Source organism: Aquila chrysaetos, chromosome 4 (assembly GCF_900496995.4).
Source record: "Aquila chrysaetos chrysaetos chromosome 4, bAquChr1.4, whole genome shotgun sequence".
Lineage (NCBI taxonomy): Eukaryota > Metazoa > Chordata > Aves > Accipitriformes > Accipitridae > Aquila > Aquila chrysaetos.
Genome location: NC_044007.1, coordinates 4,262,399 through 4,284,435, shown reverse-complemented (window position 1 = coordinate 4,284,435; position 22,037 = coordinate 4,262,399). Strand labels below are relative to the sequence as shown.

General features: G+C 38.6%; 1 protein-coding gene across 5 annotated transcripts in view; it reads right to left on the bottom strand.

Moving 5' to 3' along the window:
- Positions 1-22,037, bottom strand: part of SLC45A4 (solute carrier family 45 member 4) — a 91,972-nt gene that overhangs the window by 31,788 nt on the left and 38,147 nt on the right. For all 5 annotated transcript variants that reach the window (XM_030011381.2, XM_030011380.2, XM_030011377.2 and 2 more), the window contains one exon: positions 7,238-7,854. In XM_030011381.2, the coding sequence (XP_029867241.1) occupies positions 7,238-7,481 (244 nt within the window). In that variant the 5' untranslated portion in view covers positions 7,482-7,854. The remainder of the gene's footprint in view (positions 1-7,237; positions 7,855-22,037) is intronic.

Here is a 22,037-nt window from a genome sequence, read left to right as displayed (position 1 = left end):
CTTATAATTTAGTGGGCATGGTTGATGGTTGGACTCAATGATCTTGAAGGTCTTTTCCAACCTAAATGATTCTATGACTTAATATAGTCCCATAACCAGTTCACCACTATTAGCCTGTAGCAGCGTTATTAACTGGTCCTTATTTCTACTGCTGTACTAGATCTCCTTGGGGCAGAAGAGAACAAGAGATTTGGGAAAGAAGGGGAACACAGATGACAAAGTACTCCTAAGTCATACCAAAATGTTTAGCCTCTCAAACCTTGGCTACTCAAGATAAAAAGGAGACAGCATGCTGGACAGCAAAGATTTACTGGTAGAAAGAAGCATCTACGTAAGGGTAAAGATGTCCATTTCCTTCTTAGGGAGTGATTATTTTTGGAGGCCTCAAGCTCTTTCCACAAATCACAGACTAAAATGTCTATTGCTGCAGAAAACAAAAAAGAAGGATTTGAGCAGAGATTACAATGAAATAAAAAAATGCTTTTAAACCTCCATCCTTATATAAGAGCTGACAGTCTGCATTTTTATACACTTTGCTTTGTCTTGCAGCATGCCTTTTCTATTGATCCACAGTTCTCAGACCTGTTAGCGTTTCTTGCATGTCATATATGGTCACTCGCACTAACCTCAGATCACACAAGCTCTCAAAAGGAAAACTTCTGAGGATTCATAGTAGTGTTTTCACACACAGTTTTTACTGCGAACACTCTTTATGCTAGGGGGAAAAAAGGTATTAACATTCCCATAGTAAACAATTAAAAGATCAAGTACTTTTGTTAAAGATTTTGAATGGGAGAAAACAGCACCAGAGCAAGTATGAGACTTATTTTAGAAGTAGCTTCTTCAGCAGATCTTACTCAGCCAAAAAAAAAAAGGGAACAAAAAGTTACCTCCTGCTAAGTAATAGGAAACACGTTTTATGCCATGGGAGAAGCCTCTGAATTCCTTCGCACTCAACTTCCCTTTCCTAGTAAGGATATTTATCCAAAGTCACACAGTCTGTATAATCCCAAAGCCAGCATGAATCCTCATGTTACCCCAGCTGAAAATCTGCCATGTGTTATCAGTTGTGCCTCTGAAGGCCAGAGTCAGTGTTACTTAAACAAAAACAGAACATTGATATAAAAAAAGCCCTGTAAGTAACAGTTACTGCACAACTGCCAGACCACGTGGCATTTGCCTTGATATGAAAATAAAGCATGTGCTCCTACTGCCCCCAGGATTAGAAAAATCTTAATAGTTGCATAGCATCTTTCTTTTAAAAGTGCCTTAAACATATCCTTAACCAAACCTTCCACTAAGGACTACATGTGTTCAAAAACTGTGCTGCTAGTGATTTGAGGTCAAAAGATATTTTATGTAAGAGAACATAGATACATGATATGAAAGCCTTACTGACCTGCTGGTTGGTTAAAAAAAGAACAGTAAAATTAGTCTTACACAACCCCGTAGTGGGCATAAAACTAGTCAATAAATAAAAAAGGATGGGTGGGGAGGTTTTATAGGGCAATTAACACGTGCCTCAGGCACAATATTTGCAGTTTTATACATTCCACCACTGGAGATGTGAATACAAACTTTACATGATCTTAAAGACTAACTTCAAAGCTAACAAGGCTGAAAAATGTATTTAAGTGTTTTGTTCTTCTAGGTTTTCTGGATCCACCGTAAATTCAGTTCTTGTCCTTAGGTTAGCCACGTTACAGTCCCCTCTTGGGACAGGTCAGCTCTCAAGCCATTAATTCTTCCAAGGAGGAATTCAGATCCTGCAATTCACTCTCAGCATCAAATGCAGCTATGCCTGGGAGCCCAGATGCAGCTGGATTGTACAGGAATTTAACTTTGAGAGTCAAAGAGCAGGTTACAGCAACTCAAACAGTTTCTTCCTGGTTAGACAAGGTAAAGTAAGGCACAACTCAAACGGTAAGATGCAATTTTGTAGAAAGACAATTATAAATACATATAGCCTTCACATAAATGTAACCTCTGGCAGAGATGAGGAATAAACTTGACTACTTGAGCTGAGCTGAAATAAAGTCAGTGCTGCTTTATGTTGAAGAGCTTCCTTGCCTGTGACAGTTTTTCCAGCCAGTCAGCCTTTTTTTTCACTCGAATTATAGGCAGCCTCCAAAAGCTCATCCAGTCCCTTTGTTCCATTCTCCCCCACCACATCTTTAAGGTTTTTAGATTTCCTTTGATCTTGGGCTTAGCCTTAGGAAGGCTATCCCCTTCCACACTGCATTGAGTCAGCAATTGATACCTTAATTCCTTTGAAGAAACATACCTAGAAGCTAACTTATCTATAGCATTTCATGCTTGGTTTCTAAATACATCTCCATAATCTCCTCTTTACCTACATGCATTCTTCTCAGACAGGTATCAACACTAAATTTCAATGGGGAGATTCACTACTTCATACTAAAAGTTCACTCTATAATATTAAATCTCTTCAGCATAATGACTTCTCAGCTGCCACTTTGAGATTTCTCAGAATCAGCAGTTTGAATTACTGCTTAACACAATTTTTCCATACTGGCAATTTCACATGAACTAGATTTCAAGACCCTTTAAGCATGGGCTGCTAAGCTTTAGGCTGGAAGAATTTTGAATGTTAGATAATTTTTTTTTTCCTGATGTATTATGTCTAAATGCTTTGACTGAGAAATGACAGCCCAAACCACTGAACAGCTTTTCTACGTGTATGAGACACATAGGAAACGTGTCTCATGTGAGACATGAGCAACTACAGTATCTTGCTGATTGGAAAGCATATGAGAGAAGTAATTTCTTTTCCAAATAAAAATAACGTATGGTGTTCTGCTCTGCTTAGCTCAGCGTTTCTCTTTATTAAAATCTATTAATTAGCACTGAAATACACAGTTTCCAGAAATGCTATTCCTTGGTGTTATTGCCTAAAAAGTATACCATGCTCAGGGTTAAGCTTAAAATGACCAACTTCAATATTTAATGCTAGACTAGCTAATGTTTACTACAAGAGCCCATTAGCTCTCACAGCAAAACAGAGTAATGCCATCACAGATAGGCACTCAGATATGAAATGCATAAGAGTCAAGGCTATTCCTGTACTGTACCAGAGAAACATCCCCAAATTTAAGTGCCATTATAAAGGTAGGCAGCACATATGTTAACCGTTCATGTTTTTCCTTATTTAAATGTAAATAGTTTCTTTTTAAAAGCACTAGTGTAATATATTTAATTTATGCAGGAGAATGAGGAACAGTTCCGGTGCTGACAGTCACTTCTGTGCCTATTAACTATTCATAAAACACTCAATAGCTCTGGAAAGAGCCTTTGAAGCAACAGTAAAGGCTTGGCAAAGCTTTTATCATATTAAATATAAAACACGAAACTTCATGTTTACAGCTACCACTACTCATTAGTCAGACAGCAAGTTTTTCATGCTGAAAGCAGCAGCCACCCCAAGTCACAAGAGTACAGATTTTTTTCTTCCATAGTCCTAATGAAACAGGCACATGGATCCCACCTTTCAGAAGAACTAAAATGGATTTACTGGTTGTGTTACAACCCAAATTGTGCTTGCATTACAACTGAAATAATCTGAAATTACCAAATTATATTATTAATTGTTTAAAGTGTTAACAGAAGCCATGTATTCTAATTTCATTGGACAAGTTTCTTCAAAAAGCTAACAGTTTCTCTAAGTTTACACTATACCAGTCATCAGTTTCTCCTCACTTTTTTTCACTCAAAATCCCTTGCAAATTTAAAATGTATCCAAATTTTCCACAAACAGTTATGAACTGGAAGTAGTTTTAGAGATTTAATCCTTAAAAGCCAAGTGTAATGATGGAAGAAAATACACTGTCATTTATAAACAATAGCAGGGACTTTAATTCCCTCTCACAGATAAGCAGCATTAAGTACCAGATGGTTCAGAAGACAAAGGCCTCATCCTGCTCCTACGGAGTTTACAATACATGGCTGAAATGTGACAGGGGAAGCAAACAGTAGTGTTAATGCACAGAACATACTCAAGACTAACACGAAATCACTCAGTTTCTCAAAAACCTTGGATTGATGAACAAGTAAACCTAGAGTGCTGAAGGCGCTGACAGTTCATTTTCTAGTAAAGTTTTAATGCTGTCTGGGAGGAACTGCTGATTGAACAGGTCTCTAAAAAAGGTTAATGAAGATTTCTAGATATCAAAACTTGTGAAAGTGCCAACTAATATAATTTAATCTGGAGTCAGCCTGCCACTTCTTGTTTTTAGCATATTTTTATATCCTCCAAATTATTCTAAACAAGTTAGCTGCTTCATTTTGAATTCTTAAGCTGCAGATAGCAAGAAATCAAAGAGCAAGTTAGAATTAAAAAAACCCATGTAATATGTATTTGGCTTGTTCTTGTTGCTAAGCTACTAAAGCACAGTTATGACTACAAGGCTGTTACAGATTTGTAGCTGCATTTCTGACAACGCAATGTAACATAAATCTCAGCATGGCAATAAAGACAAAGATTAAAAGTCACAAATCAGAACTTATTTTGGTAGGGGCATAGCAACTCAGGCACTTCCAGACCTTTCCAATTCCCAGTATCCATCGATCCAAGCAGCTCTCACTGCTGCCTGTAGTTCTTAAGAATTTAAAACTTCAGGAAATTTAAACACATCAAGAATACAACCAGTGCTGAATTGGAAAGGGACTATCCAAAGGACTATCTCCTCCAGTTGCTGAAATCTCGTGGCTTACGGAACGAGTAGGACAGGTCGTTCATCTGCCATGTCATAACTACACCTCTGATCCAGGGTACACAAACAGCTAGGAAAGCCAAATACCTGCAAGCAGAAAGTGTGTAACATCAACATGCCTATGGTTTTAATGGTGGTCTCCGATAAGACTCTTGGATGATTTCAGTGACCAAAGTTTTCTCCAAGATATAGAACACAAGCACACACCGTAAAGCTTAGTTGTTAAAATTCAACATAGATCTGTAAAGGAAGTCTTTTTTGCATACCCAAAAGGCTTCTGGTTCTTCCATTTATTACAAGCAAAGTTAGCTGGTTGAGTCATCACACTTCCCCATGTGCCACTTCTCAAAAATAGTTTCTCAAGCCAATTTAATCTCACAGAAAACAACTGAACATTGCTTTTACCAAAACAAGCAGCAAAGGGAATATTACAGCAGTTCGACAGCTATATGCAACCCCCTCCAGTGAGGAATAAATATAGCTCATGTTGAGGCAGACAGATGTTGAGGTTGATAAAGGTAAACAGAACCATGTAAGAGGTAATTACCAAAGAGGCTAGATAAGTCACCCATGAATAACTTAACCCTTCAGTGAATCCAGCATTGTTTATTCCCCTGCAGAGGGAACATGAGCCAGAGCACAAAAGATTTCAATTAGTTCCCAAAGCACTAACATTCATAACCGGCTACCTCCATTTCTTATCTCTATGGCATGGAACATCATCATTGCAACCCGACAGCCTTTTGCATCGCTTCGTTGATTTGCCAGCTTTTCTAGAAGCGAGAGCTCTTTTCCTTCCTTCCCCCAAATCCCAATGTTATTTTGGTCACTGGGGTTAGGGAAGGAAGGGAAGAGATATTTCTCAATTATCTGGAGGAAACAGATCTGCTAGAAGAGATCACAAAAGAAATGTAAACTAGTAGACTGGTCAGTAATTAAAAGGATGGTTTATTTATACTGTCTGGCCTTACTCTATGGTAAGGTAAAGTCAGCTTAGCCAGCTATACATTTTAAACATCCAAGTGCCAGCACAAACAAGAAAGTCAACAAAAAAGGACAGGTCACTTACAAAACTGGGGGTCTTCCCCATGCAAAGCAGGATGCAAGTTTTTGCATTCATGGTAGACAGTAATTGAACAAATGCCACTAATTACTTGCATGTCTAAATCTCAACTTACCCAAAAGACAAAACCTCAAAATGAGTTATGGACATTATAAACATTCCTAGATGAAGTTGCATGTGTTTTACTAAGCAGGGCAGTTTGATCAGAAAGCTCCTATTTGGGAAACACTTACCTATTTTAACTATGCCACCAATAGATCCAAAAAGGACATCTGATTAGCTTTGAAAATGAAAATTTTCAGGAAAACTTGGAGGCATAACTCATCAGCATCTCTCATGGCACTAACTGCACTGATTGACCCCTCTGTTGATTCAAAATAAACCAACTAGTAACTTCACATGAAAACACATTTTTAACTATAGGAAGACTGCGTGAAAGAATTTGTACATTACATGCATACAAGTTCAATCTCTTATGCCCTTTTGTCATATCAAATATAAAAACACAGATGTTTCATTTGAGATGCTAACCTTGAAATTTTTGAACAATGTTGTAAATAGTATTCAATGAACATTATTTTAGAGTTGTTTTTGAGTGCTTCTGTTTGGCCACAACTGAGCATGCTGTAAGGCACAACTGCATGTATGAGCCAAAGCAAACATTAGCAAACATATAATATGCATATATTATATATACACTTATACAGTGCACACACATCATTGATTTATTCATTCATGGAAGCACACTCAGTCTGGTACTTCTATTCAGTTTCATGTAATATTTTCTGATATCTGATAGAGAGCATGATTTTTTGGATTTGATAAAGGTAATACCAGATACTGTTAATACTGTAAACAGTTTATCGGAAACCTAATTACAGTACTCACCATGAAATTTTAACACTGTCTACTCCTATTCTAAACCTCATTACCCCCCCCATTATTATCTAAAGCTACTGGTATCATGGTTTATTCATATCTATTCATGTGTTATAAGCTAGACAGATTAATCACATAAAATGAGACTCACTAGTGGTTTGAAATAAATGCAGTATTTCACTACTAGTTGGAAAAGCCAATTTATCTGTATATTCTAAAGTACTGTAACCTGAAGCATTTCTCCATAAAAAAAGCTTCACTGCAATCCTAATGCTGTTTATAGGACACTTAGCTTTTAGTAAAGAAGTTTAGACTTAAATCAGGTTAACCTTTTTACAGAGGGAAGCAATATTAGACAGAAGATGAATGCATATAGAAATCCTTCCCACTTAAACATGGTCATAAAATTGAACTTGTGGCACAGCCAATAACAAAAAAACCCCAAATCCTTTTTACCTTGTGTATTTTTAGTTGGCACTAAAAATCTTCCACTTCCCTCTTCCTCTGACTTCAATCAATGCAAAGATAGAGAAAGTTTTGATTAACAGAAATGAGAATCACTTACCAATTTGTAACAATACAGGTGTTACCAAAGCTGTCTCCATGGCATAACAAAATTCCCTGCCAAACATTACTGCACCATGCATCACCCACAGGCGTATTGGTATCCGGTCTATGGATCCTTCACTAATGGTCTCCTCCCTACTTTCATTCTCCTTGTTCTCTGGTTTCTGAAGCTGTGCCACAGGTAGATCTTGAACTTGCATAGATTCCGAGTCAGCATTCTGGGGAGCCATTTTCATTACCATAAAAAATATATATTTGTTATATCTATATAAATAATACTACCATAACTCCACAAACAAGTTAGGGTGTCTTCTCTTTCAGCTTCTGTTCCTCAGGCAAGTAATGCTTATATTCCTCTTGTACAAACAGGTATCTTGCAACTTCTTGTATATATATGAGACATTAAGAATGAAAAGCTATTTGGTAGGAATTTCAACATATGGCTTGCTGGTTTACTGTGAGTTAGAGTTAAAAATCCATAATTGCCATTCAGTTAATACCAGTTTCATAATTATTATTGAAGAAGTGCTGAAGTTGTTATTCTTGCTACAGAGAGGTGGAAAGGCGACACAAAGAGGTGCTCCACTGTTAATCCCCATCGAGTGGCTGATTAATCTGCAACAAAAAGCAAGCATTTAAAAATTTCAATAGTGTTTTCCAGGATATTGTGCCACCCCCCTTAACCATATACCCCATTTCCTGCTTAATGCTTTCCATTGTCCTTGCCTAGTGTAGGGTCTTTTATTGCACATTCCCTCCTACCTCAAGACTTTCCATTGAAATGCAGTTACTCCTCATATTTAAATGATGCCTTACTCCTAAGTTTCTCCAGTTTGTGGTCTTACATGAAGCCACAGAAGAATATATCAGTGTATTTGTCCGAGATCCTCAGAACATCGAGAACAAGACTAACAAATTCTGGGAAATTTAATGCAGGTTCCATTTCAGAAACAGCGTAGGATATTCCAGTACTATGCCAGGAAGATGATTCATCAATTACCATTTACTCACTGGCCACACAGACATCTCCGTTTAAACTTTTGGAAGTTGCCAGTTACTTTGCAGTAACCATCACACCATCTTATAATGAATATATTCCTCAAGCAAACATGAACAAAAATAAGCCATTAGGAATATAACTTTAAGGATTGATATTTAAACTTCTAATGAAGATATATACAGCATATGCATCCATCTTCACTTTCTGCACACAAGACCAGAGCATCTTACTCCCACATCCTATGACGCTTCTGAAGTCCACGAAAATAGAACGGTACAGTATCTTCCAACATACTTTAAAATTACTAAAATATATTCCAACCAGGTAAGACAAGCTTCTCCTGTATTTCCCCCTCCTTTGTGCCACAGAAAGTCTAAGCAGACATACATACTGTACCACGTCAATCAAAATGTGTTTAAGCACTTAGGAGAAAAAAAGAAAGCGTTTTATAAAAAGTCAGATTACATAATGTTTGTACTAGAAGTGTGACTGAACTCGTCTCCCAGGACAAAACCCCTCAGGGGTACGGTTCCACGACATGTTGGCTTTGGCAGCAAAGCTGGCCTAAGAAGTCCCCACGCTGCAGTTCCCTGCCCCTTCAGTTGTGGCAACAAAAACTCTTTGTGGGCTAGAGCATAAACCAGATCATTAAGCGGTGAACCTAAAAATGAGCCTTAAGAAAAAGATGACATATTTGGGGTTTAAAGCACATCACAATAGCAACTTTGTTTCAGCATGAGCCCAAACGCTGCTCTGGAAGTGCAGCACAGGAACATCACCTTGAGAACTCCCTCCAGCTGACACCTTCCTTTGAGCTGTACGCCCAGTGAGTTTATTGCATGTATTTTGTTCTTCCATTCAAAAGCTTCTTTTTGGGTCTGGGCTTTTTCTCCTCCCAGGCTCCCCAAGATTACTGGAGTTCTCTGATTTGATCACCTCAATAACAACTTAATACTATAATTTGCTTTTGAGCTAGTCAAACCTTTAAATCATGACAGAAGTTAAAATAACTTCCTGAACTCAAGTGCTATAAACTGAGGTTTAAGTTCAAAGTTTTAATCTATAAGCATTAAATAGCTCAGAACAGAAAGGACTTGAGAAAGCACTACTCCACCCTCTCAGAGTAACAGGAAGAATTGAGATGCACTGCCTGGGGTTATTGAATTACGGCACACACACAGGTACTTATTCAAGTTCTTCATAAGCACGTTGCTTTTATAGAGGTTTTTCTTTCCACCAGACAGGGTTTGGATTTGCTAAGCTCCTGCATGCAGCAGAGTTCATTTACCTCATTCCAGTAGTTAGTGCAGTACTGAACTCACATCAGGAGGCGAAAGGATGTGATTCTCTTACCTTGCTTTAGTGTCTGAGGTTTCAACTCAATCCTTCAAGGGCTATTAGTTTATCAAATATGAAGTTAAGTACTGTATGTATTAAAAAACACACATCCGCTTTTCATAACACAAGTTCTGGGTGAGTAAAACCTACAAAATACAGGTTCCAGAGTAGCAGCAATTATTTTAATTACAGACTAGTCATAAAATGTTTAATTGCTGGCAGACTCAGGCAAAATTACATTCAGTAGAATTTAAAAGTTTACATATCAGCTCTTATTATTCAGAAATCACTCAGAACGTGTGTTGTATTACAGACTAAAGGTCATAGATAACACTCCTGTACAAGATGGCTTTAAAGTCTCTAGCATTTTCTTATGCGTAATTTCCCCTCCTGTCACTGCCTGTGAAGTATTTAACTCAATTTCCCTAAACACCTCGTTTAATACGCAGTTACAGAGTAGCAGAATGAGGCAGGGAGAGGAAGGCAGTTCATCACACCAGAATGTTTTATGATGCATTGGGGCAGCCAGCATACGCAAGCAGGATGACACCAGGCTGGGAGCATTTGTTACTGGAAAGGATAAAGAGGCTATCTGAGATTTAGCCCAATTCAGCAAGACCCTTAAGGGATGACTGAAAAAGTTATTCTTAAAGTGGAAGATGATGGGGAGTGATCAGATAATTTAAGAGACAGGAATAATGGATGATAGATAGAGGTAGACTTTGAAGCTGTAATTGACGCAGATAAGAAGATCAGTATATTTTAAACATGCCAGAAAAAGCAGTTACAGTATTCAAGTGCAATAGCAAGACACACAATGGACAGGTTTTATCTAAAGGAACAGAGAATTACTGTTCCATTATGCCAATTTTGCGGTAAGCGTAACACTAGTCTTCCTACAGCACTTTCATCTGACTCCAAGTGCATGTCTAATACAAGAGCCAGAGATTAACAAGAGCCTCTCAGAAAGGTCTTCCAGTTCTTTTGTAAGTCCTGCTAGGTTGTGTTCATACTCATTTTAGACCAATCCAGATTCTGCTGCTGCTTTTTCCAAGTTCATTTTGAATTTGGCAAGTTTGAATAGTGGCATTCTTCCTTACCGAAAAGGGAGACAAATTCATTTACCTGCTAGAAGTAAACATTACAGAAGCTTTTATGCAGCAAAGAACTCCAAAGTAAATGGCATCTAAAGATGAGCTGGATTAAAATACCAAAGAGGGCATGTTCCCATGTCTGCATCTTACACAATTTTTTTTTTCCCCATGTTCGTTGGCTAGTAAAACCAAACCTTAAAATTGACAATATGTTTTTTTAATTGTAGTATTGAATATCCATGGTAATTTCCAATACAGTCCCTTTACTCGTGCAGTTCAAAGACTTTATTACATGGAGTCCACCTAAGAAATAGGGCAGCTTTATAACTATAATTTTTTAAGAAGTGATGCATTAGGCTGACATTTTATCTGTCATTCAAGCAGACTAGGTACTAAGAGAGCTGGCATCCCTTCCTCAAACAGACATTAAGAGGCATGGTGGCAAAAGATTTCAGAAAGACAGCCTCCCTTTCATCTTGTTGTTGTTTAACCCCAGCCAGCAACTAAGCACCATGCAGCTACTCACTCACTTCCCCCTCACCCAGTGGGATGGGGGAAGGAATTGGGGCAAAAAAGTAAAACTCATGGGTTGAGATAAGAACAGTTTAATAGGGCAGAAAGGAAGAAAATATTAATGATAATAATAACAATAAAACAACAACAATAATAAAAGAATTGGAATATACAAAACAAGTGATGCACAATGCAATTACCACTCACCAACTGATGCCGTTAGCTCCTAAGCAGCAATCCCTTCCCAGGCCAACTCCCCCCATTTTATATATTAGACATGACATCACATGGTGTGGAATACCCCTTTGGCCAGTTTGGGTCAGCTGTCCTGGCTGTGTCCCCCCCCAACTTCTTGTGCCCCTCCAGCCTTCTTGCTGGCTGGGCATGAGAAGCTGAACTCTTGGTATAAACACTACTTAGCAACAACTGAAAACATCAGTGTGTTATCAACATACTTCTCCTACTAAATCAAAAACATAACACTATACCAGCTACTAGAAAGAAAATTAACTCTATCCCAGCCAAAACCAGGACACACCTGCACCTTTCTGATCACGCAGCCATGTAGCAGCTAGACAAAGTAATTTGAAAATGTAAACTGGCACGAGACAGCATTTCTCAGGAAGCTGAGACCATGCCCCCCATTCTGCCATGCGCTCTCACTGTACTTTCCATAAAGTTTTAAAAGGCATTTTCATGACTAACAAAGAGTAAGGAAGTAGAATGAAGAATTTCAGCCGTGGAAAGAGGTTCATGTTGGGCATTGTACAGAGGTTGGGTATGAAGAGAAGTTTAGACACAGAAACATTCCTATCTTGCAAAGTGTTTATGGGAGGAGGGGACTGATTACACTCACTCTTCAACCTAATTGCACATTTTACTTTTACCTTTGGCCACATTGCAACAGTGACAAAACCTATAAAGCAGTAGTTAATATTTTAACAAAACAGGCAAGTAATACATTCTGAAAACTAATCTGTAAGCAAAATTTTATAAAAGCTGCTCAAATTGCTTGTAATCTTATCCATTATACTTTTACTATCTATCTACCATCTAGGCATAAGTCATAACATGACTATATGAAGCACAAAATATGTTACAGGCTGGGCAAGGCTATATCACAATAATCCTGTGCCTCAAATGGGTAGCATTCACAGACAAAGCACGTGAACCATTGAAGAACCAGAGGAAAATTACTGCCTTTCTTTAGGCTTTCCAAAGAGGAAGAGCTATATAGGTCATATTTGTGGCCCACAAAATTCAGTGGTTTTCTTTTCCCTAGCGAGCACCAAGATGCTAGAGATGCACAAAAAGCTCACACTAGATAATTATGCAACACAGTGCCTCTTGCAAATGACTTCTATCACACTTTTCGGTGTGTTTTGTAAGTTTAGGACTTAGATGTTCACAAGCAGTGTTTTTTGCATTTGTGGTACCATCATCTGGAGGTCAGAAAATTGGTAGTACACCCATCAATACCAAAATAAATGGGGTTAACAGTGATCCTGGCCAAATCTGTTAAGACTGAACTATTTTTAATGCATGTTTCCAGATATCTCTTGCTAACAAGGAATAGGAATGTAGTGTTCAACAAGCAACTAGATTTTCTGAACCAGTGCCAAAGCATATGACTTTAAGCTATGGAGTATGCAGCAAGTTACAGGTAATCACACATGTACTTTATTAAGCAGTATAAAACTTGGCAAGTAGATAACAGTTAAATGGCCCCAACTGGATACCATGAGAAAATTTAAAATCTTTAGGAGGGCTTTCTTCCTCTGAAGCCATTAGGCAATCCTTAAGGCATTTACTGGTGTAAGGAACAATTAATTTCAACACAGGAGGTGTGCACTAGTTACAAAATCCTAAGTCCTGAAGGGAAAAATAAGCACAGCCTAAGAAAACCTGGAATGAGCAAACTGAAAAGGATGGACACAGTTCTGTCCAAACACTATTGAATATCTAAGGGAACAAGGGCAGGATTGAGCAGAGGCAAACTACCCCCTTCTCTCATCCTGGTCTTCAAAGTTTATTGCGTTAACTTCCAATCACTTATCTAGCCATCTCTTATCTTCAAGATCTGCCTCTCACATTATCATTGCTTTCTTTTACATGCCAGTATACAGACTGATCAATGTCTCCTCAAATCATGGTGAAGAGCTGCATTCAGTTTTGCTTCACAGGAATTGTTTTCTAGTGGTGTAGGAAATAGTCTGGCTCAAACAATTCTACAGTTTAAGAGATTTCTACCTTCTTGACACTGAAAGGAAGAAGATACACCTTGAGCCATCATTGCATACAAATGTCTTTTCATTGTTTACCACTAATTTCATAAGGGAAAACAGCTAAGAACCAATTCTTACAGAATTTAACTAGGTTTTAATGATTCTTGTCACAGTTGTCATTGGATCACTAACAGACACTAATGTGACATTCTGCACAACACATGGAGAAAGCCATAAACAAAAACCCAAGGTAGGTATACTTCTACTTCATAGAATATTTAAATGTTTGACTGGAAAAAAGAAGTGTAAGAATCCAGAAGCTGCCAGTTGAATAGGACAAGATTTTTTTTTCCTCCCAGAGCCTTACACCTTACCCTCCTTCAAGTCTTCAGTGAGTACATCCCACAGACATACACATTAGTAACCATACTATTTCACCTGTGAATCACATTAGGCTGGCAAGCCTATAATTGCCCAGTCATTCCATTTATTTGTCAAATATTTAACTTTTCTGCCAAGTTGGTTTATGCTAAGGTTATCAAGTAATCTGGCCATCTCTTGAAAAGTTATCTAGACTGATTTAAGTATACTTTTAATATTAGCATTGGAAAGAAAGGCATTCTGAGTTTATCTGGCTTTTCCTCAGACTAAATAAATGTTTGGCTGAACACTTCTATTCGTGTGTTGCAGACTTATTATTCCTTCCATGATTAAATGTAAAAAGGATACTGGGTTCTGCTTCAGCATCTGACTGGCTTGCAAAACAATACATCATTTGGGACTTGTGCATCTTCAAGAGTAAAATGGCATTTGTCCAAGGATAATTACTAACATTTTGAGTTCAAATCCTCTGGTGCTCCACCACACCAATAGACGAATAGCATGTTGCTGTGAAAGAGCAGCTCTTAAAGGCAAGGCTGACCTTAATCCCTCTCCAAGCATGGCTACACCATCTTACAAAAACTTTCTTGGTTCTCAAAAGACATTAAAAATTATTCCCTAAGATGCCAATCCAACCGATTTTGTACAGATGACTCCCCCACAATTAACGTTGTTCTACAGATCTGCAATAGGGATAATAGCTTCCACTACAGAGGTAGTAGCAGCTGAAACCAGATAGACACTCCTTGCAGTACAAACCTGATTGCAGCTTCAAGTTGTAGCAGCAAACTATACTTGTGCTAGGACGGCCTGTTTTGCTAGCAAGGGTAGTTTTGTTTTACACTCAGCTGCTTGTACAGGAATACCACATAAAATACAGTACCAGATTATTATACTGCTTACACTATAGGTTTCTCAATCACTTTAAGCTGGCATAAACAAGTACTTCCTCTAAAAGCAGCAGTCTGTTCTTCCTTTTCTTTGCCCCAGGTTCCTTACTCCCACCCCTTCCTGCACAGCCACACATCATCATATGGTAGTGAACCAGACAGCGTAACCGATCTAAGTTGGAAAACTACTCTGACAAAAACACGTCCAAGAAGCTAGAAAAATCTTTTATAAAGTCAGGTTGGTTTTATCTGATTGCATGGCTGCATGGATCCATACCAACATAAAGGGGGAAGGGAGGAATAGGGGCAGCTACAAGTATTACTTTGGGTAGCAATACCCAAAGCAAGTGTAAAATTGCAGCTCACAGAGAAAAGTTGTCAGTGGATCCCTGCAGCTACAAGGTCAAAAAGCAGACTCACCTGCCCAGCTCAAGATGCCTCCTTTTCAGAAGGCAGAAGAAGGATCTTCAGTCATGCTGTGAGCGCTATCATGTATTCTGCCTCCTAGTACTTGCCAGATACAAGGCAGAATACCACTTGCTTAGCCAACAGGCAGCTATTTTCTCCCCGGTTGTTTTGCGGCTCTGTTGCTAATTATTAAAGCAGCTGTTTATAGTAACAGAACTGGCCACAGGGGAAGTTTCTTTGGCCCATGTCAAGACTCAAGTGTTCAGCCACTGCAGTAGGAAGAAAAGCATCTAGAAAACATACCTGGAGTTTTTGGCCCAGCTGCATAAATGTGCTCAACTAATCTACTTGAAGTTCAGCAAAGGCGCTGCATCCTTCCATGGTCTGATTAAGTTCCTTCATAAAAATTTAGACTCAAAAAATCCTGTGACTTTCTAGAAGCACCATCATATAAGTGAGTCATGCCTTTGGTTCAAAAAGGCAGCAATTACAAGCAGGTAGTTGTTTAAATTCCCATTAAGACTTCTCACATAGTTAAATGCAAACATAAGAGAGATTTTTAGCTACTGCTTTCTAAAACCAGAACTACATTAACCCTATGAGAAGGGGAAGACTATACTTGTTGAGGAATAGTTAAAAAAGGCAATTATACCACATACTACTGAACAGTCCCATCTGTATGTGAGCAACGTTACTCCAGATCCTGAGAGGAAAGTCAACCTCTAATTTTAAAATAGTCTTACATTAAACTGGACTAACCTGTTTTGAATCACTAAAAGCCTGCCAAAGGAAAAAGGTTAAGGCTAACTGGGTGCAATAAAGAACCACATTTGACATGTCCTAACATTTAATTCATCATTCAGGTGATCAAAGGCATTGAAACACAACAGCTTGTTCTACAAGGATACCATGCCTAAGCAACCCTAAGACTGATACCAAATGAAAGCTTAGATGAGACTTTTAACAACATCTTGAAATCTGAGATTGGAAAAAAAAAAAAAAAAAAAGCAGCCACTGGAACCAGCACGGTGCTTTTGCATCATGACCTACTTTTGAGGCTACCACACAACTTCGGCCACTGAAGCAAGGTCTGGGAACGGGGGAAGTAATTCTGCAGCACATTGCAAATGAAGATGATATGGAGCAATCCACCTCACATGGAGAAGCAGCATTTTTTCCACTTCTTGCAATGCAAACTTTTGCCTGCCCTCACAACTCTTCACACACTATAATCCAGTTAAACAACAGCAAGGCAGAGGTTGTACAAGCTGGGGTATAACTTTTGAAAAATATACTCATCTAAGAGAAGCAAATGGTTCTGGCAGCTCTCCTACCATTAAGGCTGAATGTCTGACATTCTCAACTCCCCCAACAAAGCCATAACAATATCCAAACAACAATCCTCCCCAAAATACAAGAGCAAGGGTGTGTGCCGCTTCATTTTGAAAGGGTTCATGAACACTTGTTGTACCCTTTCCTCAGTATGTATACAACATTCCAGAAATTATTAAAACCTGACATAAACAGGCTTCCAACTCCAGCCCTGCCAGTATTAAATCTTCCATAGGTTTTCCTGCCTACTTCTTTCCATAAAGCATGGCCTTGACTAGAAGCCCCCTTGCTTTCTTGGGACCCTCTTTCCACCCCCTTCCAGTTTACTTGGAAAGTGAGCAAGACTAAGATTTTGGCTCATGCTGGAAGATGTGGTGATGCAGTCACAGGTGGCAGTCTGCGCATGACAAACTCCCCTGATGGGCTTTTTCTTGCCCAGACACACAGGGAGGAATGAAAAGCTTAAGACATAAGGTGGAGAGATGAAGGTCCTCATGGCATCAGGGAGAACATCTTTGTAAGACAGCCCGATTTCCACCTTTATATTTTGGGGGCCAATGTCATTTCCCCAGCCTCATCATATTACTGGGAAAAAGATGTAGGAAACCATGGGACTTTATGAAATTACTGAAACAATTCTGGGAAGCCATCTTTTTAAAAGGGATCCAGAATTTAATGCAAGACAGACTTTATTCAGTGGATTGGATATTATACTGCTCCCTAAAGGCACAGGCTGTTACTAATATTAGATCAGATTACATTGTTAAATCACTGCTGCTGCTGTTTTTAGTAGGAAATGCTTAATTTTCTTAAACTGGGGAGGTAGCATTATCTGATTAAATTTATTTTTTGTTTTACTGCTAGGTAAAAAAGCTTCATATATGCTCCCATTATCCTCATGTTTATTAATACAGGTACATTAAACAAGGAAACAGCTAAGGTGATATGGGCATAAATAGCAATAGAGAAGCCTTCCCAGCTAGCAGAAAACATAACAGCTAGGATCAGTGATGCTGGTAAAACAGGCACTAAGAAGCAGTTTCACACTACACCAAAGACACAGGCATGCCTTATTCCTGACAGCTGGATCCCCAAGTAGCAGGTTCTAACCCCAAAACTAGACAAAGGTTAAGAGCAAGATAGCAAGCACTAACAGCTAAGTACTTTCAAAAACAAAAAATAACAACCTAGTCACCACATAAGCACAAAGAACTCAAACTTGTGGGGATGGAGATCCTTCAGGCCACTGTGTAAATACGCCGTTTTGGTCTGACACTGCTGCAAATAACTTTTACTAAGAAAATCCACTGATTTGGTCAGATTGTCACAGTCAAACTTCAGTCTGAAATGAGCTAAGTATGGCCCAGCCTACTAAAAGATCCTCATGTTTTTAAACCATGTTGAACATGAGAGATATCCCATCGGAATTAAACTGATTCATTCCCTCTGTCTTAATGAGGTAGGACAACAGGGGAAAACAAAATTAAGGCTATCATCACGGAACATCTTAATACATTACCATGTGGATTAACTGGAACAATCTTACTTTCCTGCAGAGGGAAGGCCTATGTCTAACCCAGTGGGGCTGGTGGTGCAAGAATAATCCTAACTATCAGTACATCGTTGCCACTAGCATTTTTTTTTTGCAAGTTCTTTCACCAAGGCTGTCCTTCTGATTGCACACTGTGGGAAGTGAAGTATACTAGCACAACCATTAGCAAATTACTCTCCAGAATAAGCAATACCTTCTATAGTAAGTTGAGACTAGTGTTTTGCATGAATATTCATCCATAAAAAAAATAGTCAAGCCAGGACCTATTACTTAGTCTGTATATGCAGAGTTAGATAGTCCTTGCAGATGTTACTGTACCTAGGATGAAGAGCGCAATACTTTATTTTCACATACTGGCATTTGAACTAATTATATTCACTACTCTGAAAATTTGCAGGCTGGTTTCTTCAGGCTGTAAATCCTTAAGAAACCCAAATACTGCCAGAATTTGTATTAGACAATTACAGAAGCTATTCAATAGATCAAGACAAAAAAGAGCACAGCATAGATCTTCTTAAGCTGACTTCCTCTAGCATATCATTAACATCTGCAAAGTGTAATTCATTAGAATTATCTCCAATTACCAGTCCCTAAACACATTACCATCATTCAATCTCAGAAAACTCTGTTAAAGTAAGCTTTTGAAAGCATCCATAGAATTTTGTTCACCCTCCAACAAAGATGGACAAGTTAGGTTTTGGCCGGATTTTACTAACTCTGAGGAAAAAATTACTCCCTCAGAGGAAAACCAAAACAACGCAGAAGAGCATTTCTCACATTTCAGATTCTCCGGAGGGTTTGTAAACAACTATATATAACTGGTTATATCATCTTGCACTAAATATTCTCATTTTGCCTTCTTTGAGTGGACTCACAGATCAAACTGGTACATCATCACTGTGATAGCTTGGTAATAAGCAGCCATTCACAGCCTAACCTGCAGTTTGAGCCCACTGATTCAGCACGATTGCTGGAAACTGTGTCTTGTTAGCGTAAAGGAGACAGATCTTTTCCCTTCCACCTCTTCCCCACCCCAGCTTGGCATAGCTTCCCTCCATCTGGGCCAAGCAAAATATTCTAACACCCCCTGATGACGTGTTAAATGGAGCTGACCACTACAGTATTGAAAGAAAGGAATAAAGGTGTTTAGAGATAATTTTTTATTTCTTAGTTCCTCCCTGGCATCCAAGGAAGCCTGCTGTCTCCTAATGCACTGCAAAGGGTGTGGTAAAATAGCTGCTTCTCAGCCATATGACCCCAAGCCTGTGATGCATTAGGTAGTGCTAATAGAGGAAACACCTATAAGTTAGAGCAGCAGTTTTATGGTGCAGAACCCTTGGTAAACATCTTCAGAGCCTCCCTTTTGAAGTACAAGTGATTACAAACAAGTGTTGAAAAAGCACACTCCATAAAAAGTATAGCTAGAGCACTTGAGCAGATCCCTGCTTCAGTTTTTCAGACTGTCCCAAATAGCAGCACAACAGACATGTTTACGTTCATTGCCATGAAGTATAGCTATTTACTTTCTCAATTATTTAAATAAACATTTGAACTGACCTAGCAGTGATGCATAGCCCATATATTTTAAGTAAGGTGTAAGATAAAGAATGAAAATTAAGAATCCCTTCTTAACACCAATAATTAATAAAATCAATAAATCTTATTGATAATTTGATAACAATTAATTAACAGATAAATACTGTTTGGCCAATAATAAGGATAAATCACTGCTTAGAAGGGTTGCATCACCACACTGATTTCAGACTGTATCTACAGCATTTAGGAACTTGTGCAAACAGTACTTTAAGAAGTATGTGAAATGTAGCATTTAAGAGTTACACCTTCTAGGAGAAAGAAATACAGGTAATGAACAGACAACACTTTGGCCAATATTGTGTATTTACAAACCATCCATTTTAGAAAATTTTAGCACAAGTAATACGATTTAGACAGCTGGTTTATAAACAGCTCTGTAGAAAGCTGGTGGCCACATTTAAGAGCAGCTTGATTTTGGAATATGAACAAATGCTATTTTAGTAATGTGTTTTGCCAAGCTGTAACCCTGTTAGAACTGGCAGGATAAGATATTTACTGACACACACAGTAAAATAATAAGAGGCTACAAGTGCTTGGCAGTTAGACTCGATACATAAAGACCTGCTAGCAGGGAAATATTTAGAGGACATAGACCTCTTCCATTTGTGACTTTGTAGATCTATGAAACATTTGGCAAAGGCTTGTCAGAATTCGGCATTTTTACCTAACTTGGGAGTGACTGTCAGCCACTCTCCTCTTACAGGATGCACAGGTTCCAGCGCCCATGCCACTTTAACAGCATACATCTGGACCACAACAGGATGAGACTTGCAGCAGTTCTGTACCAAAGCTGAAGTGCTTTTATAGTCTGCTGTCATATCAGTGCAATCACTACAGCAGTTCTTACAGCTGACAGTCACCTTCAGCAGGTGAAAATGAAAGTAAACATATCTCACAGTCTAGGCTTAGTCCTGTTGCATTCAGACAATTTGATCATGCTCTGACAGTTCATCAACTTTTCCTGTATGTTTGCTGCAAAAATATACAGCTACCATCCTTCAAGGGAAGTTTTACATATGACCTAAGGAATCCTTTAGGGCCAAAGCTGCACTGTGAGATGGGGCAGATCTCATCCATGCAACTGTAAGCATTATCATATGATCTACAGCATAGATCTTGTGCCCCTTTAAATTCCCACAGAGACATTTTCCAGGGGCAGAGTGGTTAAGAGGAATCAGCATAATGGTTTTGTCAGCTGCACTATAACTATTTGTTACAAGCCAGCTGGTGCTACCACAAGCAGGCCATGCAGGCAGTAGAGATGCTAACCTACATTTAACTAGCTTGAATGTTGGTTGGCCTTACAAACTACCCCCCCCCCCCCCAAAAAAAAATAATCAAAGCCACCAGCAAATGCTGTTTGAAAAGCATCTAGTCTCTCACAAGCATTTTCTGTTGGAGGTTACTGTCAGATATGCAGTCTTAGATTACCTAAAACATCCTCTGTGAATCAATCTTACATACGCTAAAGCAGCTTTTCTTGGATGTCCATAAGGACAAAATAGTGTTGCAATAGTTTCTACTGGACTAGGCAGGCTTCTTCTAATAGGAGAGTTTCTTTGCATAAAAAGGGTACTTAAAGTCAACAAATCATAGCTAACATTTAGTTGTAAGATTCAAAGTGATTGCACTTGAGTCATTTTCTAGATACAACATTGCTGGCATAAAGAACATAGCAGTGAGAAGTTCAGCCTATACAAGCATGATTGATTGTTTAGAAAACAAAGCTAATCTAGCGGTTGGTTGTTTTTGCACAGCTAATTACATACCAGCTAGAGTACCTTTCGAGATCATTCTCAGAGGCAGAATGAATTTGTGGTCAGATAATATCACAGGTATTTCTGTAGGTAGGTAGAGCTGCTTAAATACTTGCAGGCACTGAAAGCAGCCTATGAGAAGAGCAGGACAATGAGGGAAATGCCAGAATGTCAACATACAGAATAGCATGATCCTGAACTACAACTGAGTTAGCAGGTTATCCTACTAGACATCTAATATCCTCAGAAAGGCATCAGATCCTCTACTCAGAAATCCATTCACTAGAGTTAGAGAACAAGCAATAATTTTTCTCATTCTATTACCCTGGATAGATCCTGAAGTCTCAAGCCAAGTGGGAAATTCAGCTAGGAGATAGGGAAAGAAGTAGCAATCTGAACACCTGACAAAATAGGTTTGGTTTTGTGCCTTTATTGTTTAAAGAGACACCAAAATACAAATGCAGTTAGCGTAAGCCATCTTCAAGGAAGTAAAATGAAAGGGACTCCATAGTCTATATGAGTATACTTTCAATGTAAATAACAGCTACAACTTAAATTCAGGACCCCAGAACTGGTGAAGTGAATATAGATGAAGACTTGAGTATCTCCTTTACATTTTTTAAAATGCATACCAACTACAGCTTGGAGAGTAGCAAGTGAAATTTGTTGAGCAGTGATTTGAAGGATAAACAGGAACAGCAGCATCTTGCTC